At 39.2% G+C, this 27,846-nt stretch overlaps 1 protein-coding gene across 1 annotated transcript in view; it reads right to left on the bottom strand.

Moving 5' to 3' along the window:
* The window catches only part of C2H10orf67 (chromosome 2 C10orf67 homolog), a 115,119-nt gene that overhangs the window by 15,014 nt on the left and 72,259 nt on the right, over positions 1-27,846 (bottom strand). Inside the window, exons 9-16 of the mRNA XM_061181585.1 lie at positions 24,762-24,821; positions 23,967-24,131; positions 10,372-10,431; positions 9,625-9,707; positions 9,485-9,550; positions 6,682-6,769; positions 1,726-1,809; positions 1,579-1,639 (exon numbers count right to left, since the gene is read on the bottom strand). Of these exons, the coding sequence (XP_061037568.1) occupies positions 1,579-1,639; positions 1,726-1,809; positions 6,682-6,769; positions 9,485-9,550; positions 9,625-9,707; positions 10,372-10,431; positions 23,967-24,131; positions 24,762-24,821 (667 nt within the window). The remainder of the gene's footprint in view (positions 1-1,578; positions 1,640-1,725; positions 1,810-6,681; positions 6,770-9,484; positions 9,551-9,624; positions 9,708-10,371; positions 10,432-23,966; positions 24,132-24,761; positions 24,822-27,846) is intronic.

Genomic DNA, 27,846 nt, shown 5'->3' with positions numbered 1-27,846 from the left:
TGGTGACATCTTTAAATTGCATGCCCTAGGCTAGCAGCTGCTGCAGAGTCCAGGCTGGGTGTTACTGTCACCTAAATGCCAGTCCAGGAGGCAGCCAGCACTGTGACTGCCGAAAGATTCCTCTGCACCCAGGCAGGCACCTCTGGAAAAGATACTGCCTATACCCGTAAGCACTACAGAAAAAGCCTCTCCACTGCATGGAGGCCCAGAAGAGAGGTTCCTTTCTCAATCTAGTTTTCAAAAAGTTGATTTTAAAATTAGGGTCCAGCAGGAATAAAGATGCAGACGTAGAAAATGGACTTGAGGACATGGGGAGGGGGAAGGGTAAGCTGGGACGAAGTGAGAGAGTGGCATGGACATATATACACTACCAAATGTAAAATAGATAGCTAGTGGGAAGCAGCCACATAGCACAGGGAGATCAGCTCGGTGCTTTGTTACCACCTAGAGGGGTGGGGTAGGGAGGGTGGGAGGGAGACGCAAGAGGGAGGGGATATGGGGATATATGTATACGTATAGCTGATTCACTTTGTTATACAGCAGAAACTAACACACCATTGTAAAGCAATTATACTCCAATAAAGATGTTAAAAAAAAAAAATTAGGGTCCAGGATTTAAACTCATATCACACACTTCCTCCTTGTATAAAGATTCATTATAAAAGTCTACTTTTAAAGATTCCCAGACATGAAAAAAGAAATTACTGACACCCTTTGATTACCATCAATAATTCAAACAAATAACGTTGCATTTCGTTAATCCAACTTGTTTATTAGAGAAAAGCAAGCATGGTTGTTTCCTAAAGACTTACAGAAACATGTGGACAAAATGTACTTCCACCTCCAAAAGAGTCCAATTTGAGGCCGCACAAGGACTGATGGGAGATAAAGGATGCTATAAATAGTTGTCCTTTTCTTCTAAGTATTAAATTGGAAAAATAGGGATTTAACAGGAGCTTCAGGTTTGTTGGCAGTTTAATTTAAAAGAAACAGGGGGCTTCCCTGGTGGCGCAGTGGTTGAGAATCTGCCTGCCAATGCAGGGGACACGGGTTTGAGCCCTGGTCTGGGAAGATCCCACATGCCGCGGAGCAGCTAGGCCCGTGAGCCACAACTGCTGAGCCTGCGCGTCTGGAGCCTGTGCTCCGCAACAAGAGAGGCCATGATAGTGAGAGGCCCGCGCACCGCGATGAAGAGCGGCCCCCACTTGCCGCAACTAGAGAAAGCCCTCGCACAGAAACGAAGACCCAACACAGCCATAAATAAATAACTAAATAAAATTAAAAAAACAAAAAAAACTGTCCTCCCAGAAAACTAAAAAAAAAAAAGAAACAGGATTCCAACTGAGACAGTTCCTGGTTTTGAAGTATGACTCAATTCATTTTCAGTTAGCAGAGATCAATATTCAGAAATACATATTAACATTCTTTTATTTATCATATCTATGAATTTAATAAATTGGCTGAAAAAAGTCATGCATTCACCCAGAAACCAAACATCTCAGGACAACAAAGAAAAGCATTGTTAATCTTAATTACCCATCCTGCGTGAACCATTTCTCCAACGATAAGGATTCTTACCTCTTGGTGAGGGAGGGAGGGATATGTGATCCCTGTCTGGGTCGACATACCTGTTGTCTATCTGTAGGTAAACCAAACCGTTTCATTACTGAGGATGAATAATACTGACTGATTAAATGTTAAATAGGGAAAAAATAATCTACCTACCGAAGATGCATGATAAACACTTGCAGAAGATGTCGACGCTGTTATCAATTTCACTTTGGATTGCACAAATAAAGGTTTAACTTTCTGAAAGACACAAACGGTATGTACCGTGTTATCCAGGGGAAATAATGACCAGCTCAAATGGATGTAGAATGTTTTTCAGTCCTTAGTTAACTGAGGTATGAAAATCATGCTCCTAACTTATTTGCTCAAATATGGCTGGGGAAATCCTTTCCTTTAAACCCAAGGAATAGACCCCTTCCTAATCCAGGCTACTTTGAGAGAAAATTCAAGAAAAATGTTTTCCTTAATGTCTCTTCTGACTCTACTTCCTTTTGATTATCCCTATGCCATTTGGGATTTACTGCTTGTAACTGGTCAGGTACCACCGGGTCATCCCCAGCACCACCCAGCTCCTGGAAGCTACACAGTGATGGTCCTGATTCCCAGGAACTGAAGAGTGAAAAAACAAAAGCATCTCTTCCAGGAGTTCAGAGGCAGGAGCACACAAGCAGAATTGCCACCAACATCATATATTGCAAAGTAAATCATGACATTAAAAATGCACAGGTGAAAAGCACCAAAAGTACACCAAGCATGATTATCAAAAAGAGGTCTGAGGTCCATGGATGCACCCTGGAAATTTATGTGACGTTCTCCTTACTCAAGGCTTCTCTCTTGCTGGTTTGTATGTATGTATACACACATACATGTAAGTGTGTTTGCACGCATTTTTCTATTTCCCCACAGCCTGCTCCCACTCTGTTTTTGTTCCTCTCACCAAATAACCCATTTAAATATTTATTTGTATTTTTTATTTGAATACATTCTTGCAAAAATATGTAATTTTGTGCATGTATTTTAATTTGTGCTAGTGGTATTATGTGATATCCTATTTTGTTGATTCTAAGGCATCGCCTTCTGATAGTTTAACATCCCTAAAATTAGGAGGCATCTGACAATAGATGGAGTGTCACAGTATGATTGGCAGCACTTTTTCCCTTTTAGAGTCTTATAAAATCTTGAACCAATGTTGAGCACATCTTAGATTCAGGGTGAAAAACAGCGTATCTCGTGTGTTCCACTTCTTTCACTAAGGACTATGTACAAAGTAATTTCACTAAGTACTATGCTTTTCAGGTCCGTCCATTTTGCTACATATACATAAAATCTAGCACAGCATAGTACTACGTAGTACGCCAGGCATGTGTCGGCCCCGTTTTGCCCATCTGCTCTCCTAAGGTGGTCCAAGCCACACCATCTCTTACCAGCATCACTTCAGTAGCTTCCTAATCTGCTTCTTTCCCTGCTCCTGGCCTCCATAGCTGCCAGAGTTGTCCCTTTAAAATGTTAAGTGAGATTGTCTTACTGCTCTGCTGAAAACTCTAAAAGACTCCCAATTTTACTCAGAGTAATAGAAAAAAAATCAAAGTCCTGTTATCCCTGTAACCACATTTATTCCTGTTCTCTCTCGGTGCTCACTCTGCTCCAGCCACACTGGATGTTTCGTTGTTTCTCAAACATGCCAGGCGCACTTCTGTCTTAGAGTCTTCCGATGGTCCTTTCCCTGTGTAGAAAACTCTTCTAAATATACATATGGTTCTTTCCTCACTGCCTTCAAGTCTTTCATAAAGATGGTAAAAGAAGCCAGTGTTAAATGCATGACTGCTGAGAATTTAAGTTCCAGTGTACTCCATTGTTTCATACCGTGGGTGTAGAAGAAAATACCACCTCTCTGACAGGGCTGAAAAAGGTAAAATCCTGCTGAAGGGGTCAGAAATAGGGGCTGTGCATATCAACCTGCCTTTCAGCTGAAACGTAAAAGGGAGATTGGAGCAACACACAAGAGAATGCAGTTGATAACACTGGGTTTCAACACACCTCACCCTGTCAAGGATGAGAGAGGAGAGTAAATAAAACAGGGACTATGAAAAAACTGTAGAGTCGGTTAAACAAACAGTATCCTGAAATCAGAACCATATTCTTTAAAAAATGACCTATTATGAGATCTAGATGAAAACTTCATCAAGCTTGTTGTCTCCAACAATAGAGTATAAGAATATACGACCTCTAGAAACTACTGACAAAAGTCTCTGGAAAAGAATCGGTGGAGATAAAATGCAAACTAACATAATATTGTCAACAAAACCTATAACTTGTTTATGGATTAGACGATTCAGCACCTAAAAGGTGCCAACTGTGCCCAAACTGATCTATAGACTTAATGCACTTCTAATCAAAATCCCAATAGAATTTTTAATTTGTTTCTTATGGTTTTTTTATACTGTGAATATTGACAATCTGATTCTAAATTTTATATAGAAGTGTAAAGATCCAATAAAGCCAAGGCATTCTTGAAGAACATCAGGGCAGGAGTATTTGTTTTATCAGAAAAAGATTTATCATAAAGGTATAGATATTAAATCAGTGTCACATTGATGCGAGAATAGACAAATAGAACAGTAGGACAGAATAGACAGAAACAGACTCATACATATACGAGCCCTTACTATAATATACAACGGGTGGAATTATGTATCAGGGGAGAAGATGGACTTTTTAATAAATGGTGCTAGATCTGCTGATTATCTATATTAAAAGAAAATGAAATCAGATGTCTACCTTTCTGTACACTAATATCAATTCTAGGTGGACTAAACCTCTAAATATGAAAGGCAAAACAAGAAAAAAATTTTAAGTTTATAGAGAAGAAAATATTTTTTGTTTTTTAGGTTTTTTTAAATTATTGAAATACAGTTGACAAAATTATGTTAGTTTCAGGTGTACTACATAGTGATTTGACATTTGCATACATTAGAGAAGAATATATTTTTGATTAAAGGTTAGGTAAGGTTTTCTTAAAGACAGAAAAAAATATAAAGGCAAAAAGGAAAAGATTATTAAACTAACATTGAGATTAAGAACATTTATTTATGAAAAGATACCAAAGCCTTGTCCACAAACTGGGAGATGACATTTGCAACCCAAGCATGCTGCTTGGTACATATTTGTACTCAAATATCTGTGAATGGACAAGTGACTAGAGTATAGGGAACCAAGGGAAAATGTTAGTTTACCCAGAGTTCATTCACTCATTCACTCATCACTCTCTCCCCTCCCCTCTCTCGTCTATTTTTCTTAAATATTTGCTGTCCACTTTGATGAGTGTCTTGAGTGCATATATACGGTGTAGCTATATAGATAAGGATTCATGAGCCTGAATCCCAAATAAGCAGTGGCACACAGATGTATTCTCGACTAGATAGAGTCCATCTCCCCTCCATAGGAAGATAGATTGCATGAACATCTGAGGCAGGGCCAAGATTTTTCTCAAGAAAAAACTGGATCTATGACTATGCTTGGACTGGAATAATTTTGAGATTTTAGAAGTCTGTTTCATAAAGCCTGGACAATTCAAATTTGGACCAGAAAATTTTACCAGATAATCCTTAAAAAGCCTGCTTTTTGAGTAGCACAGCATTCTCCTGGGTCCTCCAATATTTTATTTGTCCAGCTGATTAAATATCTAAAATGAGGATTACTCCAATTAAAGTTGTAACCTTCAGTTGAGAAGAGAAAAAACCAAAAGGAGAAGAAAGAGACTATATATATTCCCATCTACGTAGACCAGTTTTGGAACATTTCAGGGGAGTCAATTATTAAAATCCTCAGCAAGGTTCATATTACTATGTAAATTTAGTTAAAAATTAGAAATAATATTATCTTGCCAATGTTCTTAAGTTCTTTGATCTCTTGCAGCAACTTGGAGTTAGAAAATTGTCTTAAAGTGAAAATCATGGAAAAAATTTTAAAAAGAAAGTGATTTTAGATTGTAAACTTCTTGAAGCAGGAAACCAAAATTTATATTTCTTGTGACTTTTTCCACAAACCTGACTTGTCCTCAGAACACTTAGCTTTGTAGCAGTTTCTCAATAGCATTTATAGTATGTTAAGTTACTGATTGTTTGCAATTTATTGATTATCTTTCTACACTGGTCATCATTTGCCTTTACAATTACAACTCCCAAGTGAAAACATTAAGTAAACAGTTTTAAAAATAGTCTATTTTATATCATATGATATCACTTATATGTGGAATCTAAAAAAATAATACAAATGAATGTATTTACAAAACAGATATAGACTCACAGACATAGAAAACAAATTTATGGTTACCAAAGGGGGAAAAGGAAAGGGATAAATTAGGAGTTTGGGATTAAACAGATACACACTAGTACATATAAAATAGATAAACAACAAGGACCTACTGTATAGCACAGGGAACTATATTCAATATCTTGTAAAAACCTATAATGGAAAAGAATCTGAAAAAGAACATATATATATTCAGTTATGTATATATATATATTTGTATGTGTATATATATGTGTGTATATATATGTGTGTGTATATATATATATAACTGAATCACTTTGCTGTACACCAGAAACTAACACAACATTGTAAATCAACTATACTTCAATTTCCAAAAAAAGTCTATTTTAGAATTGGGCTTTATCTACAGGTGACTTCTAGTGTGAAAACGAATGGCTTGGTACTAGGAACAGATTCTTCTACCTCCTTTTTCCATTTGGAAGTGACTGGATACTTGGATCTTGAGCTGTGATAGTTCCTACATTCCATCCACGCGCACAAATGGTCAGGTTGATAAATGCCTCCCGGGGGAATGAGTCCCCCTCCTCTGAAATTTTCACTTGCCTCCATTATAGCTCAACCATACTGCATGGTAACAATTTGTTTACACATCTATGTCTCACACTGGATTGAGCTCTTTGGGTTCAGACACTCTGTCTTATGCCATCAGCATTCAGCAGAGTGACTCATGTACAATCTTCAGAGCCTCTAATGTCAGGGGTTCAAAAAATGTTAACTTCAGAAAGACACGTTACAGGTATCATCAAAGAGACAAAGAGCATCTAGCCAGTATGTACTTACAACATAATTGAAGGATGTGTCAGCCAGCATTGCAAACTGACGGAACAATGTGTGCCTAGTAAACATCTCGTTCTTAAGGACGTGAAAGCTGAAATAAAAGAAGCAATGGAATTAAAATAAACAGAAATTATAGGAAAGAGCAAATCGGTATTATGTTCTTGTGATTAGAAACTAGAATGTTCAGTGTAAGAGCAAGGAGATACAAGTAAAAATTTAAAAATATTAGTATGAACTTATCACTCTTTGATTTTTAAAATTATGTATTTTCCAGCCCTGAAAAGCAAATAGGAGGGAATAGCCATACTAGATATTAACATATACCACAAAAATCATAGTATAAAAACAGTTTGGAAAGGAAAAATAAATGGAATAGAATAGGAACACTGGAACAGATTTGGGAATGTACTAGAACATAGTATGTGACCAAAGTGGCACCACAACCCAATCCGGAAACGACTAGAGTAAAGAACTAAATATGAGAGGTAAATCAAGAAGGCTTGTCTTAAAACATGGGAGAATATTTTAGTGGAGATGGAGAATGACTTTCTAAACACACCTAAGTCAAAAATTTTGATGGATAAAAATTAAGAATTTCTGTACAATAAAGGTCAGCATACACAAAGTTCATAGACTGGGAAAAGGTATTTGTAACATCTAAAATTGATAAGGAATTAAAAATAAGAATACACAAATAAATTTCACAAGCCAACAAGAAAGCAAAAGGTGAAAAGAGTTCACAAAACAGGGATGTCCTTTAGAGGGAAAACATCAGATCAAAAAAAAGCATTTGAAATTCAGTTATTACCAAATATTAGAACTCAATCCTTGTATCTCTCTCTTTTTCTCCAACACTCATTCTTAGCTGATCTCATTTAATCCATGGCTTTAAATACCATCTATACTAATGCATCCCAAATTTATGCCCCCAGCCTAAACTTTCTTCTGAACTCCAGACTCATATACTCATCACTGCCACTAGACCTCTACCCTTAAGTGACTAAAGGCACCTTAAATTTAACATATCAAAACTGATTTCCCGCCAATATGTGCTTGCTTGTTTCAGTTGAAGGCAACTCCATCTTTCCCGTTGTTTAGGTAAAATCCTTGCAGTCATCCTTGACTTCTTTCTTTCCCACCTTATCTCCAATCTTTCAATACATCCTACTTTCAAAATATATCCCCAATTTAATCATTTCTCAACAGCTCCAGGTCTCCCATCCCAGTCAAATCACCATCATGTTTTGCCTAAGAGGGGCTTGTTCTTTCTGGAGCTCTTAACTTTTCTCCCTGCTTTTCCTTTGGCTTCCCTATGGCCTTTTATCAACACAGAAGTCGTAATTCTTTTAAGACATCAGATCATTGGATCTTTCCTCAGTTCAAGACTCTCCAGTGAGGTTTTAGGGTACCAACTCATTATTCTGAATATTGATAAATAAAGGGGATCAAGCATTTATCTTGCCTTATCTTGTCTGAAACTATATTTCAGGGTACCCAGTGGGGAAAAATTTTTTTTCTTTAATAGAATTTAGCTAAGAAATGCAGAAGGAAAGATAAAATTAAGGTATCACCAATTTGCAACCCTAATGAAATCTTGGATCATGGTTTGTGATCACTGATGGATGTTAAAATTATTTGGAGAAAGGTCAATGGTGAACCTTAAAATACATGAATTAGCCTGATAACACTTGATTAAAATAATATAGCCGGACATTATGTGCCCTATGATGTGATGCATAGGAATTACATAGTTCGAGTGAAGTAGTCTTGCCTAAAATATTGAACCTGAGTCTAATCAACTCTCTGGATTTAAAGATCAGTTTGTAAGATATACAGATAGAAGAACATGTTAGATGACACCACACATACATACACACATGCACATAAACAATTAGTCAAATCCAGAATGGGGGACATTCTACATAACAAATGAGCATATTTCTCTAGCAAATCAGTGGGTTGGAAAGAACGGGGACGTAAGTGGGACCATTATAGAAAAAAAAAAAAGATTTAAAGGATATAACACCCAAATGCAGTGGTCCACCTACCGTGAATCCCGATTTAAACAAACAACTATAAAAGATTCCCTTGAGATAATCAAGGAATTTGAATATGATTTGGTCAATAAGTAGTACTAAAGGATTTATATTGCTAACTTTATTAGGTGTGGTAATAACCCAGTAGGCATGTAAAAAAGAAAATTTTCTTATCAATTAAAAACGAAGCTTCTAGTGATTTCCCATCTCAGAGCAAAACCCCAAATGTTCTACCTCACTGAGCTCTTATACCACTCGTCCCTGCTCATGTCTCTCCAGCCACCTGGCTTCCTCACTGTCCTTGAACACACAAGCAAACCCCCACCCCAGGACCTTTGCACGTGATGTTCCTTCACCTGGAAGTCTCTTCCAGGTAATCACATGGCATGCTCCCTCACTCATTCAGGTCTCTATATCTGAAGATAAATATTATCATGTGCAAATGAATGGAAATGTTTTAATAGCCCTACGGAGGAAGATGACTGTGTAGGTTCGATTAAACCAGGTATCAAGAGAGTCTGTCCATCCTGTCGATGATTTAAATTTGAAACACTGAGATCAGGAATAAAACAGAGTTTTGAATTAGTTTTTCTTTGAAGTGACTTTGACTACTCTTCTTTAGGTCAGTTATTTTGCATCTCTTGAAAGAGGTATGTGAGGGCATTTCATATTAGTTAATATATACAGAAAAATGCAAGGCACCCAATTTCCTTAAAAGACAATTAGTCACATTTTTATAAATAGAATTTGTATATATCACCACACTATACCTGTTGCTGAGAATTAAGAATTTCTTTTCCCAGTTTTTGTTGATCTGATCTGATTCCTTCTTAACCCTGTAATAAATTTATAGGTGGTTAAATATTGTATTAGCTACAAATGAACAATTATAAATTACTATTACCAGTACCTCTCCGACTTCTTTTTCTCTTTCTCTAACTTAGCCTTTAACATTTCTATTTGCTCTTCCAAACCACGTTTCTCTTCTTCAATCTTTCAATAGAAAATACATCACAAAGTTAATTATACCGTTTCCCCGTAAATCTGAAAGGTTATTTCTATTAAATAGCATGCATATTCTAACGATCATCAAAAATTTGAGGGAACAATGAGTTACATTTACTTGCAAATTCCCATAAACTGGAAGAATTTAAGATCCCATGCCTCCATTTCCTGTAAATGATTCACTTCAAAGCAGCCAGTGTGAGACAATATTACCAAGTAACCAAAATTTATCCTCATCACCCCTCCCCCTACCAGGTATCACTTTTTCTAAATCTCTTCGTCATAGCAGCAGCTGCCCCCAGTTACTCATCTTTCTATCAAAACTGTCCTCAGGAAAGGATCTGACCAACTCAATCACGTTAGAACTGTATGCCATTTCTCAGTATTGTTTCTATTTTACAAGGGGACAAAGTTTTGGCAAAGGAATGAATCTGTAACAGTGGAATTGTAGGCATGTCATGAATGAGATTTCTTTGGGTGTGGCAGGGATGTACCCTGGAATCATACTATAGAGGCAATCAGGTCCTCTGTCTCTTCATTAGACTGATTCTTGGTGTAGCTTTCAAAGTCACTGCTCCTCTCTAAGGATAGTCAGCATTGATATAAACAATATTTTAGTTAATAATAAGGGTCATATCAGTCATTATTATACCTCAGCCACTGATAGTCTCGCTTTTTCCCCATGCATCGCAGCAGGTATTGCATGTCTAACCTGGAAAGAAAATAAACCAAAGCAAGTATAACATTTCAAGTCAATGCATAAAGATGTGGTTTTTCTGCAGCTTAGAGAAAGGCAAATGAGACTAAAAATATGCCAACCCTAGTCCCATAGGGGTCTTGACTGTCTCATTTAATTTACAAGACTCAGTGTTTATACATTGCATTTGCAATTGGATAATTACATCCCATTAAAACCAACCTTCCCACTACTGTTTGTTTTTTAAATGCATTACTTTGCAATTATATATGGGTCAAATTTTACCATTACACTTTTTTTTTAAATGAAGTGGGCTGTTATTACCCAGTGAAGTCACAAGCTTAAAAAAAAACTTTTATTTTTCTCAACTATCTTTTGGATTAAATCTAATGGATCCCAGCTATAGATATAAAAACACTGCATTTCAAAATGGTTAAGTAAATCACATATTGCACTTTTTTGTTTTTTAGATTTTAATGCATTCATTTGCTCATTTATTTAATAATAAATAAATAAACTTTTATTTTAAATGATAATTAAGACGAATTTTCACTACTATACCTCTTGAATGATGCAGAGAGCAGATGGCAGTGAGAAAATATACTGAATATAAAAACCTGCTTGATTAGCTATTCTTATATTCCTATACAGAATGTAGACAGCAAAAGGTGCTTCTTATTACCACCACTACCTTCTCTAGTGGGTTCTGTGACCCAAAAGCTTTTGATCTGCTGCCCATCTTGATGGGGTGGGCTCTGCCATGCAGGGTCTGGAGCCAGGTCTGCAGAATAAAGTAAAAGGACCCCAGAGCTCCCTGGAGCAATCAGAAGTGAGGGGTGAGAAGAGCTAGAAAAGAAGAGAAGGGCCAGGCAGGACCCCAAGGCTGCAGCTGCTAGTGTGTGGTGAAGCCACAGGTGACCAGTGCCCAGGGGTGATGTCCAATATGCAATGTGAAATGGCATCTTGGTGATGCAGACTGTCCCTGTTACCTTCTTCAACCTCGTCCAACTAAAGGTGTCCTGCGAGTGAGTGGTTTTAGTAGCAATCACAGAATTGGGTTGAATTCAGTGTCTGATTCAACAAAGTGTGAGCTGGGATGACACAGAGTGCAATGGGACTCAGAAATTGACTCGTTTCAGTGGAAGAAGGAGGCCAGACATAGCAACAACCACCAGAAGATGCCATGGGTGTCTGCAGCAACAAGTGGACATACTTTTGGCTGCCACAAAGCACAGAATGTGGGTTTGAGCCAATTTTACTTATATCTGAAGGGGCAGAGAGAACCCAGCTAACATTAGCTGCCACGTAACAAAATCTGTAATTAACAGCCATAAAAGTTATAAGTTTTTGAGTGTCTACTATGTGCCAGGCACGTCACACATATTACCATTTACTTCTATATACTAACCTATTGATTTCACCATCCCTGTTACTTTAGATTTTTAGTGATAGAGAATGCACGCACATATTTTAAAAATAAACTGCAGATAGTATATGTGAACATAAAACTCTCACTTCCCAGAAGCCAAGGGTTTGGTTTGGTTTTAGTTTTTCTCATCATTATCATTATAAATAAACAGTAGCCTTTATTGTTTGGGCTCCCCACAAATAAAGATAAAGAATTTAGAGCATTCAAATTACCTTCCACCTTCTCTCTTCCCTCACATGCCTGATTTTTTATTTGCAAATGTTTAGCTCTTACTGTGGTTGCCTTTATTATGATGTCAATATATGTAAACTTCTATATGGTGATCTACGAACTCCCTGCTGATAATTCCTGATTATCCACTGGCTGATAGAATTTTCAGCACGGACTTAATCCTGAACTTGGACCCTAACCCATTGCTCTTACCTTAGTTCACTAAACTCTAACTCTTACGCCATCAGTCCCCTCAGTCCTGAGGAGCTTTCTGGTGGTCCTAAAACTACCCAGATTATTGTTCCCTTGGTTGTCTGCACACCTTCCTAGAGAAACCTACCACCTACAACCACCAGCATAGTGACTCAGTCTCCCCAAGGCCCATGTGGCAGGAAGTTAGCCAAAAACAAAGCCTGAGGCCTAGCAACACCTATTTAACAAAACAGTGAAAATCTTGGTTATCATCAGCCTTCCTTGGCTTCGAATACGTGGGGGTCACCCAAGTCATGGGAGGCATGCACTTTTGGGGCTCTCTCTACCTGTTTGTTCTCAAAGAGCACAATCCGCTTGAACTGCCTCTCTGACCAGGACATGAGGAGTACACAGTGAATTCACGGCCATTTGGTTAACAGTAGACCAAGGAAATCATGGGAGTAAGAGCCCCAAGCTTTGGAGGGCACTTGCCCATATGTTAATGGGAATAAACTAACCCAAATTTTAAAAACGAATCCACAGGAAGTTAGGAAAACAAACTGGCAAAACAAAATAAGTTTCCACTTAGAAAGACATTTATATTTATTTATTTCACTCTATCTGAAGTCATATCAGTAATTGAAAGTTTATTTAAAAAAAAAAGATTCTGGGACTTCCCTGGTGGCGCAGTGGTTAAGAATCCGCCTGCCAATTCAGGGGACACGGGTTCGATCGCTGGTCCGGGAAGATCCTACATGTCACGGAGCAACGAAGCCCGTGTACCAAAACTACTGAGCCTGTGCTCTAGAGCCTGCGAGCCACAACTACTGAAGCCTAGAGCCCGTGCTCTGCAACAAGAGAAGCCACTGCAATGAGAAGCCCACGCACCGCAACGAAGAGTAGCCCTCGATCGCCGCAACTAGAGAAAGCCCATACACAGCAACGAAGACCCAACGCAGCCAAAAATAATAAATAAATAAAATTAAATTAAAAATTTAAAAAAGAAAAAAAAAGATTCTGTGTTTAAATTTGCATACAGTTAAAATTAGTTCCAATTTTCAAGCCTCCTTTTTCCTAACGCTCATATAATGATCAACTCTGTAATGACTAGAGATAAAACCATGCTAAACCATATCTTCTGTAAAGCAAATAATTATTCAATCTCTCCCAAAGACAATACTCTGACAATGACAAAGATAGCTTCTCTTTTCATTAAGAAAAAAGCACCACATGTAGACTAGAGTGTTTGCTCTCCAGTTTGAGTTGAACTTTCAACTCCCGCTACAGCACGTTATATTCAATCCTGGCTCTGTCCACATTAAACTGTCATTTTGTTTTGCCAGCTGCTGGCGTTCCATTTTCTCTGGAATACATGTGCTGGTCTTTATGTGGCTACTTCATTGACAGGTGCAAACACTGGACTGCTAAACAGTAGATAGAGGTGAAAATGAGTGGTAATAGAAAAGGAGATAACTTCCTAAGTAGGAAAATGTAAATTAAATAATTACAAAGAGAATCGAACATTGTGACTAGACATAATTCATTATAAATATTTCTTTTTTTTTGAATTTGTATATATATTTATAGCTAAAAATCTATAAAATTAAGAAATAAGTTTTATTTAAAACAGAAATTTAAGAATTATGATTCTTAAATTTATTTCCCAGTTTAAGCACTTAAAACATGTTAAAAAAACACCCAACATTTAATAAATATAATCTAAATTTGGAATCAACAGCCAAGGTTTGTAATAACAGGAGTGCAATTATGTTTATTAACTGTCATATGATCAACCAGATTCCTTATCATATCCTCTTTCTCCTTTTCTTGTCAATCAAAGACTCATCACATTCCTTCATTTCTCCCAATTTCCACAAACATCCCTCTTCTGAAACTTGGGCCGTTCCTTCTGGGTTTAATGCCTCCTTGAGTCTCTCCTTTAAACCATCAAATATATTTCTATCAAAACAATGTTTCTAACTCATGAAGAAAGATGATCTTCTGTCCCTAAAATTTCATTAATCTTGACTTCCATATTATCATTTTTTTTCTGATTACCTTCTAAGCAAACAACTAATTGTGAATACCAGTAATGTGCCAGCGGGTGGTAGTTGGCATGGTGGTGGGTGGGGAGGGGAGAGTGATGCAACCATAGGAAGAGAGGAGAAGCAGCCTGTGTGCTTACAGTCTGGAAAGAAGAGACTTAAGAATTGAGAACACTGAGGATAGACTAGGAGGTTGTATGCAGTCAGGCACTGATCACTGTGTAAGCCAGAAGGCAAAACAGAACATCTACCTCCATATATCACTGGTGAATTTTCTTCTAACAAAATTATTAGAATTCAATTTCAAAGTTCTTTCAAAAATAGACAAGAGTCCTTATTTGATGTGCCCCAAGGGTGCCACTCCATGTCTGCCAGGGGGTTGTGAAACCTCTTGACAGATGATTGGGCTCCAAAGCCCTACAGAAACCAGGCTGATCTAGTTTATACACAAACCTCAAGCACATCTTCTCAAAGGCCCAGAGGGACATGAAAGTCTATGTGGGTTGGCCTCTTCACCTGGCTCCAGATCATCCCAGACTTCATGTTCATTGCAGGAAGTCGGGTATGTAGAAGCAGCATATACATCTTTTATCAGACTATCCAGTCTAAAAACTTTGTAATCAAAACTCTTCCATGAAGGTAAGGTCTCTATTAAAGATGATAAAGCCATTGTTTATAATAACAAAAGAATAGAAACAAAATCTTAAGAAGGCACTAGTAAATGGATAGAGATTGCTTAAGGAAATTGTGCTACTTCTGTAGAGTGAAATACTGTACGTAATTGATTATATATATATTCAGTGGCACTGAACAGCCGTGTGGCTTGCAGGATCTCAGTTCCCCAACCAGGGATTGAACCCAGGCCACAGCAGTGAAAGCCCAGAATCCTAAACACTAGGCAACCAGGGAACTCCCTACTTTCCTCTTTTGACATTTATCTTTACTGAGCAAATTTTGTATAATAAGTATGAATCTGTTTTATAAAGAATAATTAAGAGGGCTTCCCCAGTGGCGCAGTGGTTAAGAATCCGCCTGCCAATGCAGGGGACACGGGTTGGATCCCTGGTCTGGGAAGATCCCACATGCCATGGAGCAACTAAGCCCGTGAGTCTGCACTCTAGAGCCCGCAAGCCACAACTACTGAGCCCATGTGCCACAACTACTGAAGCCCATGTGCCTAGAGCCCGTGCTCTGCAACAAGAGAAGCCACCACAACGAGAAGCCCGCGCACTGCAATGGAGAGTAGCCCCCGCTCGTCACAACTAGAGAAAGTCCGTGCGCAGCAACGAAGACCCAACACAGCCAAAAATAAATAAATAAATTTAAAAAAAAATAAAGCGGCAAAAATGGTAAATACGTATTTGGCTCCCTCATAGGACGCAAATAATGTCACTCCCAAACTAACAACAAGACAAATCCAGATACACTACAAAATCACAACTTTTCTTGAACCCATCTGAGAACTGAGGTCACAACCAGGTAACTGAATTCCAAAGAGGAGCGAGCCCCTCCAAGGAGAGAGGAGACACATGCACAGCCTCAGCCACAGTAGAAGCAGCACCATGCCAGTTGCAACACAAGCAGGTAAGAAAAATGAGCTAGAATACAAAGTAGTGAGGAGCAAGTATGGGTTAGCAGAGCAGTCTGAAGTAGCTGGGAGCACGTGTTAAAAGGTGAGTTCACACTCACTCACAGCTTTTGTCTCCATCCCCCACAAGATGCTCATGCGAAAAGCTGAGGGCAGAGCAGGGCAGGAGACTTGTGGATTGTGCAGGCTTGAAGAGAGGACCAGCTGCTGCTAAGAGAAAAGCACCTTCTACCCTAAGAAGCAAAAGTCTTAAGCCTCTGGGAGAGGGAAAGCAAACTCTCTGGATAGTCAGACTCAAAGAAGGTGATCAGTGGAAAAGTGTCAGGCATCAAGCCCCATCCCCTTCTCTTAGGGCTTTGTTTCCTAGGAAGGAAAGCTTTGAACTGCTGGGGAGGGCAGCAAAGCCTCTTGCTCACAGGGCATAGGTGAAGGCATAGTATGGCAAGGGGGCAAATAAAGGAAGATTTTTCCTCTCCTGGGTGAGGCGTCAGTAATTGTACTAGGCCTTAGAGTCTGTACTCATACCAAGTGGAGGTTTCCTATTGCAGAAGAAACAGGTAACTCCTGCCCAAGGTCAACTTCAGATACAAGGTGGAGGTAGACTGCCACAGGGAGGAGGGGCAGGAATCCTGAGAGAGCCCACCTCTGAGCCACAGGCGCACAGCACTTCCCAAAGAGTAAGTTTGCTTTAGAACAACAGAGAACTCTCTCTGCCCTCACTTGTGAAGTACCAAGCAATAGCAGTCTATTACCGAGGAAGGCCTAAGAGCACAGTGAGATACTTGCTCGGTGGCACGGGTGGATAGTTCTGCTGAAAGCTAAAGGTGGGGCAGCACACAGAGAAAAGCACTCTGTTACTCTCATTCCCATTCTAAGCACACACCCACTGCAAGAATATCAAGGTTGTGGCCCACTAAAAGGAACCATAGCAACAACCAAACTCAATTCAACTTTTGGCTAGATTGGCTCTACCGCTTACAATAACAGTCTGTTACAGGAAGAGGCATGCCATTTCCAGGTGTGAACACTGTTTATTTCAGTCTCTACTATTCTACACATGATGACTGATATTCAATCGAAAATTATGAGACAGACAAAAAGGAAAAGAAGCTATTGTCAGGAGACAAAGCAATCAACAGAATCAGATTCAAAGATAACCCATGGATCATGGAACTATCAGATGAGGACTTTAACTATACTTAAAATGTTAAAGAACCTAGGAGAAAAAGTGAACAATACAGATGATAAACAATAAATAGATAATTTCAGCAGAGATTTGGAAAATGTAAAAAAAAGTCAAATGTAAACATCAGAAATTTTTTAAAAAGATGAAGAAATTAATTTCTTTGATTAATCAATACAGCTGAGGAAAACAATTAGTAAATTTGAAGGTAGGTCAAAAAAATACCCCTAACTGAAACACAAAGAGGAAAAAGTCGTTTAAAATCAATGATCGGAATATCCAAGAATTTGGGGACAATATCAAATGGTCTAACATATGTGTAATCAGAATCTCAGAAGGAGAAGGGAGAGAGAATAGGGCAAGAGACATAATTAAAGATAACGGTAAGGAGTTAATGAAAGACACCAAACCCCAAATTCAAGAAAGTCCATCAGGACAGAGAGAAAGAAAGAGAGAGGAACAACAAACACTCCAAAACACATTATAGTCTAACTGTTGAAAAGCAAAGAGAAAGAGAAACTTCTAAAGGCATTCCAAAGTAAAAGACACATTACAGACAGAGAAACAAAGTTAAAATATACAGTAGACTTTTTGTCTGAAACTATGCAAGACAAAAGATAAGGGAGTGACATCTTCAAAGTATTAAAGAAAAGAAACTGTCAACCCAGGCTTCCATACTCAGAAAAAAATCTGTCAAAAATACAGGCAAAATAACGTTTTTTTCAGACAAGCAAAAGCTGAGAGAATTTGTTGCCAGCAGATCTGCTCTATAATCACTGCAAAAGGAAGTTCTTCAGGAAGAAAGAAGATGATACCGGACAGAAACTTAGATATATAAAGAAAATAAAAGCTCCAGAAATGGTATAAATGAAGGTGTCAAATGCAAATCTTGCCGTGGCAAATTACATCCATTTTTGTTACATGAAAATATCTATATTAAATTATAATTTTCTGAAGACTATAACATGTTAGAAACTCCAAAGAACTGTACTTTTGATGGACACATTGGAAAAGATCATCCAAAGGCATTTTGAGCAAGATGAATGGACAAATATGAGTTGCACAGTGACTTTCTGGAGAACTCTTAAACACTATCTTTACTGCTGAAGACTAAGCTATTTGGTGGGAGATTTCCAGGGGTTCCTACAAATTGCAATGACTTCTTACTGATCTCTTATCAACCAGCTGCTTGGGTGCTTCAGTCTGAAATCTTTTTTTTTGTTGCTTTCCTAATAGATGTTCTCCTAGCTATTCCAGTGGTTGTATAAGAATCCAAAACTATTGAAATCTTTCTAATTTAAGTATAAAATTTACCTTTAAAATATGCTTATGCCTTATTTAATGTAAACCAGACAGAAATGTTATGAATCTTAATCAGAATCCACTTGCATATATTCAACTAGAGAGAAAGACCACCAGAATTAGTCTCTAGGACGTTCAGGCTCATGTCTATCAGTTCTGGTGGCATGAAACACAGTATGGGTTCACCATATGCTTTCAGCCATTGGATTAACTGGACTCCATAACACTTCAAGGCACTGGTTATAGGTAACTCCTTATTCTATTCTGGAGATATATGCGTTTTTTCCTGAATATATTTCCTGAATATATATATATATTCATATAGTCAACAGAAGAATGTCTCCCACATAGAAAATAGTGAAGGAGATCCTCAGGCTATATTCAAGATTTTTTAAAAGCCTAAAAATCAGTATACCCTGATTCCCTAATAAGGCTGCATAGGCTAACAAAACATAAGAACTCTTTGGATTTGGCTGGCATAAAATCAATTCAGTGAGCTATCCTTGGTTATCTAAGGTTGATCAGAAATGCAAGTTAGCAGTAATATGTAATAGGTGAATAAGGGGAAACAAATAGCTTTCCTTTAATTAGTTCAGTTTTTTGATGAATGAATGGAGACTACAACTGAGGCATTACATGAAGAAAAGTCTAAGTACCACCCTCTACAAAAATACATTCCTAAAGAAAGGGGAATTGAAATATGTTGTAATTTACATAAACTAATCCCTAGGATTTGAGGAGAAACCTGAAGAGGTAAGGGCTGGAGAAACTGACAAGTTGGAAGAGCTGGACCCAAAGAGGGTGGCTGATAGTCCAATGCCAGCATCCAGTGGGGTGTAGCTACCTCAGGTTGACAGTGGTGAACGTCGGTATTAAAGCTGTTCTATGACAGTGAGTTTGTAATAGAATTCACAGCAGAACTAGTACATGCAATGATGGCAGTTAGGATGAGTGGCAGCATGTCAAATGTTCAGCGGGTGAGACCCAAGTCCCGGCAGTGTCAGAACTCTGGCAAATGACCTGGTGTTCTCCCAGGGAGAACTGGAAAGAAACCCACAGCTGAAACCCAGGTAAATGGAATAAAGCACACCATGCAGTGAGGGGTCAGGTGGCTGCCCTGTGGGCTCCTGAATGACATTTCCTCTGTTACCACCAAGGTGATATTACATGTGGTCAGGACCTAGCATCTGCCCTATGGCTCAGAGTGTCCAGGGAAGAATAGAAATTGATACTAATCTCTTCTTTTCCTGATTTCCACAACAGTCTTAAGCCCTTAAATGAAATTATACTAAAATATCGCGAACTCTACAAGTAAAATGTTATTATTGTTCCCCAGCAAAAATAAACAAGAAGAAGACAAAGCATAAAACCTTTCAAGTGATTTTTAACAAAAACCATTTTTCATTTGTGGAACAAATGTTGGATATTATTTTCACTAAAATATTTTCAGTCCCAAATATACTGAAAGTACTTATTTATCATCAAACTACTTAGAGTAGAATAATACAGAAAGTCAATGCCACCTTTCAGTTGAATTTTAAATATGGTATTACTCAGATTTTTCAATTTTGGTCTCTGACAGCAGAATCTAAAGATGCATTCACTTTAGCGGCAAATGACAAATTTGATTTTAAAATAAAAAACAAGTAATTGTAGTGTATGATTTCAATTATCTCTACATTTTAAAGTTATTCCTATTCAGGAATTCCCTGGCGGTCCAGTGGTTAGGACTCAGTGCTTTCACTGCTGTGACCCTGGCAAGCCGCACGGCACAGCCAAAAAAAAAAAAAAAAAGCTACTCCCATTAGGAAACAAAGATCCAGTACGATAAGGAAAATTCTTTTGTGTCAACATAATCTATCAAAATACAGTAAATATCCTTTGACAGCCCCTGAAGACCATACAACCGTACACGTGTCCAGGACTGTCCTAGCTCTGTATGACTCCACCACCCTGGGCTGCCAGGTCAACAATGAGCAAAATGCTGGCTTTTTCACACAGCTCTGCAGAACTATGAACTGCCTGCTTTACCAAGCCAAGCCCAGGGGAAAAATAACGAAATAATGAAACAATGCACAGGTTATATGATTTTCTTCTCTGATGGAGTTTATTTTCAACTTCACGGGCAGCTCAATCAAATAAAAGGGATGTACAGGAGAGGAATGGGAAAGATCTTCCTTTCACCCACCTTGCCTATAATACTCTACACCCATAATAATTCCATATCCCATAGTAATAATAATTTTTAAAAAATTACTAGCTTGCAGGGTGACTATGGTCATACTTGCAAAACTATTGCAAAAGTACTTCACCTTGCAATTCTTGAATGTTTAAAGAACAACGTTCTAGAGTTTTTATTAAAGTTTTTTCTGATGTCCAAATTGCTTTGTATTGAATGAACTTTAAGAATGGGAATACGACTGACTTTGTCCCCTGTCCCATTTCCCACACGGAAGGGTCCTGATGCTTTCTGCAGATCTAAGCGCGCACCATATGTTCCATCAGCGCAGACAGGTGACCCCATGGAAGCTCAGACGTCTTCCAGGGGAGCATTTACTGGGTGCAGCCTTAATTAACTAATTACCCTGGAGCGGGGGCTGTGGGAGGGAAACCTGGGAAACCAAGTTAACCTTGTTCTGTGAAACCTCAGTATTTGAAATGTTTTACAGCTATCAAAAAATAAACTTTACACAAAAACGCTGTCCAAATACAAATTTCATGTTGTGAAATCTTTCATAAATAGAAATCACACAGCAATGTTCCTATTGTGCTTTTCAGACTGGTTGAACACTCAGTTTATCACTGTGTGTGCCGCTGGGTGAAGCACGTGTGCTGTTCCCACCGAATGACACAGATTTCAAAAAATAAGTATGATTAATTAGATAAGGTAAATGACTGATGTAAAAAGTTCCTGCAGCAAGCTCTCCATTTGGTCATTTACACGTGGTCAAGATGACAAAACCCTTTAAAGACAATTTTTAAGAAGTCCAACTACCTCAATATAATAAAATATTTAAAGGAGAGAAACAGGAAAATGATAACCAGAGTGCATATAGAGAGAGCTAATCTACAATGAAGAATACACCACATGGGGAGGTGATGGAAGGGAGTGCTCATTATAATAGGATCATTATTAACAAAAGTGTATATGAGAGTAATAACGGTGAGCTAGAAAAATATATTTCCCTTTAAAATCGAGTCAATTCCTATGAAAATGTAAACTCCAGCTTATGTCATCTCTCCCCTCCCCCAGTCCAATTTTTACTTATTGTTACACATTAACTTCCGAGTCTCCCCAGCTGACAAAATGTACTCTTAAGCTTCGGAAACATCTAGATAACAGTCATTACGGTCAGAAGGAGAGACTGTGACACTAGGAGAAAACCCTACTGAAATGACACCTTCTCAGAGACGCTGTCTGCCTTTGTCTCCCCTTCTTGGTGTCTTTCCTGTAGGGGCGGAACAGTGGTATTTCTGCCCCTTGTAGTTGGGACTTTGGAAGCTCAATTTTGATGGGTAAATTCGGGACTTTGGAGTTTCTAGTCTGCAATTCTAGGATTTAGTTAGGGCCCTGGGTTTGCTGTAGGGTAGGGGTTGCCCTGTCCCTGTCTCCAACCCCACTCTGCAATGCTCCCGCCATCATCTCAGAGCCTCAGACACAGACCCCTGGCACACACCCTGATTTCAAGGCAGCTGACAGAGGTTTATGGAACAGGACACCGCCTCGGCCGCAGGCTCCCTAAGTCCCAGGCTTGGACTATAGCCCCTTGCCCAGTAAGGCTGGGCCCCCCGCCCCAGGTCAGCAGGCAGCCCCGCATGCTCAGCCCAGGCGGGTTGCTTTTTGTTTTCTTGCTTTGTTGTGGGCCTCCTCCCCCTGCTCCCCCCGCAAATACTTCCCAGATCTGGATTCTAAAAATCTTACTTCTAGAACCCAGTCATTGGGCAGTCATGTGCCGCATTCCCCAAATGTCCTTCTCCTCCTCAGGAAATTCCAGTTGTTGATACTTCCTAACTCTCTGCAAAGTGGAAGCACTCTTAGAGGAGAATGCTTTTTCTCAAGTTCTGGGGTTTCCTTCCAAGTGGAGTGACTGCCACCAGTATTAACACCCCGGCCTCCCTCTACCTGCTGCTCTACTTCCCTCTTTCTCCTCCAAAAGGAGAGAAAGTGGTGGGTTCGAGTGGTGAGCCATCTGCCTGGTGAGTGAGCGAGAGAGGGCTATACCTTTTCCTGCCCCCGTTTGGAGCAAGGATGACACAGCGAGCATGATTCTGCTCTGTTCTCCTGCCCTGAGTGTTGGAGAGGTAGATTCCGCCCCCTGGGGGAGAAGGAGGAAGAACACGGGGACACGTAGAAACAAGACAAAAGAGTCTGGGAAACCAAAAGGTGCTAGTGGACAGACTCTTTCCAGGAAGTGCTGTACCTTGGCCATACGTGTCACCCATCAGCCTCTAAGCTTTCTAAACGTCAACGTGGAAAAGGAGCTTTGACCGGTTGCACGATTCACAGGGCCCACAAGATAGATCGATTGTTCAGAGAAATGCGACTATTCCCATAACTAAGCTCAGAAGAAAGTTCCCCCCAGGATCATTTTAAAGGGAGGTATTGGGTAATGCAGTGAGCAGTGTCTCTGTACAGTCCACACAATAAGCCAACATTGAGATGAACATCACAGACCTACTTCTTGATATGCCCTTTAATATAGACCAATGGCACCGCCGTAGGCCCAGTAGAAGCAATTCTGATTATCTGGGGGTAAGGAGATTACTAGCATATAATTCATGGATGTATGTCTCTGATAGTACGAGCTAGTCCACGGTTGATTTAGAATAGTCCATGAGCAGGGCTTCCCTGGTGGCGCAGTGGTTAAGAATCCGCCTACCAATGCAGGGGACACGGGTTCGAGCCCTGGTCCAGGAAGATCCCACATGCCGCGGAGAAACTAAGCCCGTGCGCCACAACTACTGAGCCTGCGCTCTAGAGCCCGCGAGCCACAACTACTGAGCCCACGTGCTACAACTACTGAAGCCCGTGTGCCGCAACTACTGAAGCCCACGCGCCTAGAGCCCGTGCTCCACAACAAGAGAAGCCACCACAATGAGAAGCCCACGCACCACAACGAAGAGTAGCCCCTGCTCGCCACAACTAGAGAAAGTCCGCATGCAGCAATGAAGACCCAACACAGCCAAAAATAAATAAATAAAAATTAATTAATTAAAAAAAAAAAGAATAATCCATGAGCAAATGGACTTTCCAACTGCACATCTTTCAGGGAGTCTCCAGGAAGCCTCTGATAGATACTGGGCAGTCATGAGTTAGAGATTATACACCCTAGAAAGCGCTTGGAATGTGGCTTCTCTGTGTTGCTAATTTAATAGAGATCCACAAAGCCATGGTGACTAAGCCAAATAAACCACCACGCTCAGGACAACGGTGGCATCCTCCTGGGTAAGGTAAGGGGCCTGATGAGGACGCCTCGGTGAGGGGAAGAGCAGCCAGAGCCCCCTGCCCAGATGCACGCAGAGGGAGCAGGGGGAATCGGGGGTCTGAGACGGTTTGCAGGTGAAGGTGTCCTGGGGTGTGGCCCTGTGAGTGGGTCTTACCGTAGGCTGCTCTTCCTTTGAAGCCTTCTTTGGACTCTTGACTCTTTTGGCCTTCGAAAGCAATGAAACGACGGAGGAAGAATGTGGCCTCGGAGCGCCTGCAGTCCCGGGCTGTGAGGGCCACGGGGACAATGTTGTTTCTTTCCCCTTGATGCCTCTGGGGCTCTGGCACAGAAAAAGAGCCAGCTCTGTGATTCTCACTATACACGCTTCCGATTCGCCGCCCTCTCTCCTCCTCCCTTGTCCTCCTCTCCTGAGCTAGAAGCGCAGTCCCAAAGGGCCTCCTCTTGCTCCCGGTCCCACCATCCCTGGGCCCCCAGCACCCCGGCTCCTGCCTGATTTAATTTGCAGGTGAGGCCCGATTTTCCATTCCTCCCGCTGATGCTCGTGTACTAAGAAAAACATACCAAGAGATCAGTATTTTCTGGAAGCACCTGGAAAGGTGGGGTCTTGGTGGAGTGGGCTGAGGTGGTAGCTTGAGGTGTGTATCATATTTGTACGGAGGTGGAGGTAGGCGTCGGGGGGCCAGCAGGCAGGAGCGACGGGACGGGAGTCCGAAGGGCCAGGGCACTGAGCCCGGGGGTCGGGACACCAGTGACACCTTCCACTCTCACCCACCAGTCCCTCGTCTCCCATGCACACGTCTTGCCTCACTTTTAAGTGTTTTCTCCTTCAAACTCGGATGTGGGAAAGTGAAAAGCCTCGGGATGGTGTGTATAGGTTCTTCAACCCAGATGCCCAAATAAGAAATGAACAGAATAAAAGAAAAAAAAAAAAAAGAACTTAAATGCAAACCTTGGCGACTATGGCGTCAAACTTTCTTCTCATTTCAAGGTCCTCTTTCTGTTTATTAACCTGTGAAATTAAAGACCCGTGTCATTTGTTATCATTTGCAAAGATTAAGAAAGAGAATTTTTGGTAAACTTCCCTTAAGCAATGAAAGAGTGGCATTTTAAACCATTTCACTGCCCAAACTATTATAGGAATATAAATTATAATATTGAATGTAAATTAGAAGAGAAAATAAATTTGTACCCAGAAAAAAAAGTACTTTATAATAGAGATTATAGGAAAACATGCAATTGTTTGCTTATGTGTATTTATTTTATTAACATTATTGTGTACCAGGCACTGCACTAGACTCTTAGAATAAATAATACATAAACCTTGCCATCAAGCATTTAGGTTCTAGCAGAAAATGGGTTTCTAAAATGCTTCAATTAGGGAATTCCCTGGGGGTCTAGTGGTTAGGACTCCGAGCTTCCACTGTGGGGGGCAGGGGGCGGGTTCAATCCCTGGTCGGGGAACTAAGATTCCCACAAGCCATGAGGCTGGGAAAAAAATTAATTAAATGCTTCAATTAAAAAAAAATTTTTTTTATATATACCAAAAAAGGAAGCAGTGCAAATGTTAGTTAGAAATAATAAAAATATGACCATCCGACTTGAGAAAGAGAACAATAGCTACAGTGTTGAATCTCCCTGTGTAATTGTAAGTGGCCCATGACCACCACCCTCCCAACCAGGTAACCACTATTCTGAATTTTGTGCTCGGGATTCCCTTTTATTTTCTTGATAATTTTTTGTCGCTTTTATAGACTTATCTTTTTACCCCATTGGTATCCTTAAACAATATACAAACTTAGTTTTGCTTATTTTTAAACCTTGTTTAAAAATCATAATGTATGTGTTCGTCCTCAACTTGTTTGTTCCATAGTTTCTGAGATTAACCCATGTTGATACTGGAAGTGGTTCATTCATATTGGCTGCTGTATAGTATTCAAGTGTATGAGTAGAGCATAATTTATTAATCCATTCGCTGTCAATGAACATTTGGGAAATTCTAATTTTTTTCTTTTATACATAATATGGCTTTGAATATTCCTGTACCTGTTCCCCCAGGCACATGTGCTAGGGATCTTCTATGTGACGTTATATGCCTAGGAGTGGAACTTTGGGGCATATGTTAAGAGAATGATCAGCTTCAAAAGATAACCCAAATTTGTGTTCCAAAGTTTTTGTAACAATATACATAGTCCCCAGCAGTTTATGAGAATTCTCTACTCCACATTCTCACCAACACTTGGTACTGTTATATCATTAATGAAATCAAGCACATTTTCAAACAATGTTCATTGGCCATTGAGTTTCCTCTTTTGTGAAGGGCCTAGTAAAAACTTTTGCCCATTTTTCTATTGGGTGGTTTTTTTCTTATTGACTTGAAGGAGTTATTCACGTATTCCTGAAAACAGCTTTGTGAATACAAAAATGGTGTGAATATCTTTGCCAAATTGGTGGCTAGATTTTAAACTTTCTTTGAGGGGGTCTTCTGATGAAAAGGGGCCCTTAATTTTTGTGGGGTTGAAATTTTTAACTTTCCTTTTATGCTTTATTTTGTGTCTTGTTTAGGCAATAATTTCTACTTGGAGCTCATATGATTTGTTCCCTAAGATTTTAAAAGACTGTTTTCCCTTTATATTTGAATACTTAATCCATACAAAATGGATATGTATCATGTGAGGTAAGGAGCCAGTTTCATTTTATGCAATTGTTGAATCAATTGTCAAGCATCTTTAGTGAAAATTCCACCCTATTTACATTGATCTGTGATACTGATATATACTGAGTATTTACGTATGTCTGGTTCTGCTCCTGGGTTCTCTATTTTCTCCCAATGGTCTATCCCTGGCCCAGTACCATGATGTCCTAATTATCTTAAATTTATATTAATAGCTTACAGGAGAAATCACTCCCTACTCCATCATGTCATTATTTCACTTTGTTTCCTAGCTATTCTTGACTCTTGTTCTTCCATATTAATTTTAAAATAAGCTTGTCAATTCCATGAAAAACCTTGTAGTAATTTTGGTTGGAATTTTATTGAATATAGAGATCAGTTTGGTGAGAACTATTATCTCTAAGATAATCTAGTTTGCCTATGGCGACTAAGTTATAGCTCTCCATTTATTTAGTTTTTGTAATCCCCTTAAGTTTTTTTAAAAGTCTTTATTAATCCCAGTCAATAAGGTTTTTTTTAAGTCTTTATTGAATTTGTTAATATTGCTTCTGTTTTATGTTTTAGTTTTTTGGCCGTGAGGCATGTGGGATCTTAGCTCCCCAGCCAGGGATCAAACCCGCACCCCTTGCATTGGAAGGCGAAGTCTTAACCACTGGACCGCCAGGGAAGTCCCAATAGGTTTTATAATTATTTTCCATGGAGATTTTTACAAATTTTTATGAGATTTATTTATGAGCCCTTTATAAACTTTGCTATTTAATTATAAATTTTTATAAATTATAATTTCTCCTAATTTTTGATTGAGAAATCCAATTGATTTTAGAATGTTGATCTTATATCCAGCAATCTTGTTCATTTAAATATTGTCTTTAGTGTTTTGGGAGGTTGGCTAAGTGGACAATTGCATCCTCTTTGAATAATAACAGTCTTGTTTTTTTCCATTCTACTCCTCATACCTCTTGCTGTCTTTTTTCTTATTCTACTACACTGGCCAGAATTTCCAAAATAACTAAAAAATGGTATTAGGCAACCATACCTTGTACTGATTTTAAAGAGAATGCTTCCTGTGTTTCACCAAGAAGTCTGTTTGCTGTAGGTTTTACTCTTTAGCAAGGTAAAGAACTTCCTCCTACTTCTCATGGGACAGTGGTGTGTATGTGCACATCTGTGTGTGCATAAGATTGGATGTTATTTTTTCTCAAAGAATTTGCATGCATCAACTCAGAATATCATATAATTTTTCTCCTGTAATCTGATTGTGTGGGGAATTACATTAATAGCTTTTGCCCAATCCTTTTAAAACTTTATGCATTCTTTTGAATTTTGCAGCTTGAGCCTAATATTGTTTATGAGATTCATCCAT

Source organism: Eubalaena glacialis, chromosome 2, assembly GCF_028564815.1.
Source record: "Eubalaena glacialis isolate mEubGla1 chromosome 2, mEubGla1.1.hap2.+ XY, whole genome shotgun sequence".
NCBI lineage: Eukaryota > Metazoa > Chordata > Mammalia > Artiodactyla > Balaenidae > Eubalaena > Eubalaena glacialis.
Note: the sequence above shows the minus strand (reverse complement) of the source record. Positions and strands in the feature narration are given on the sequence as shown.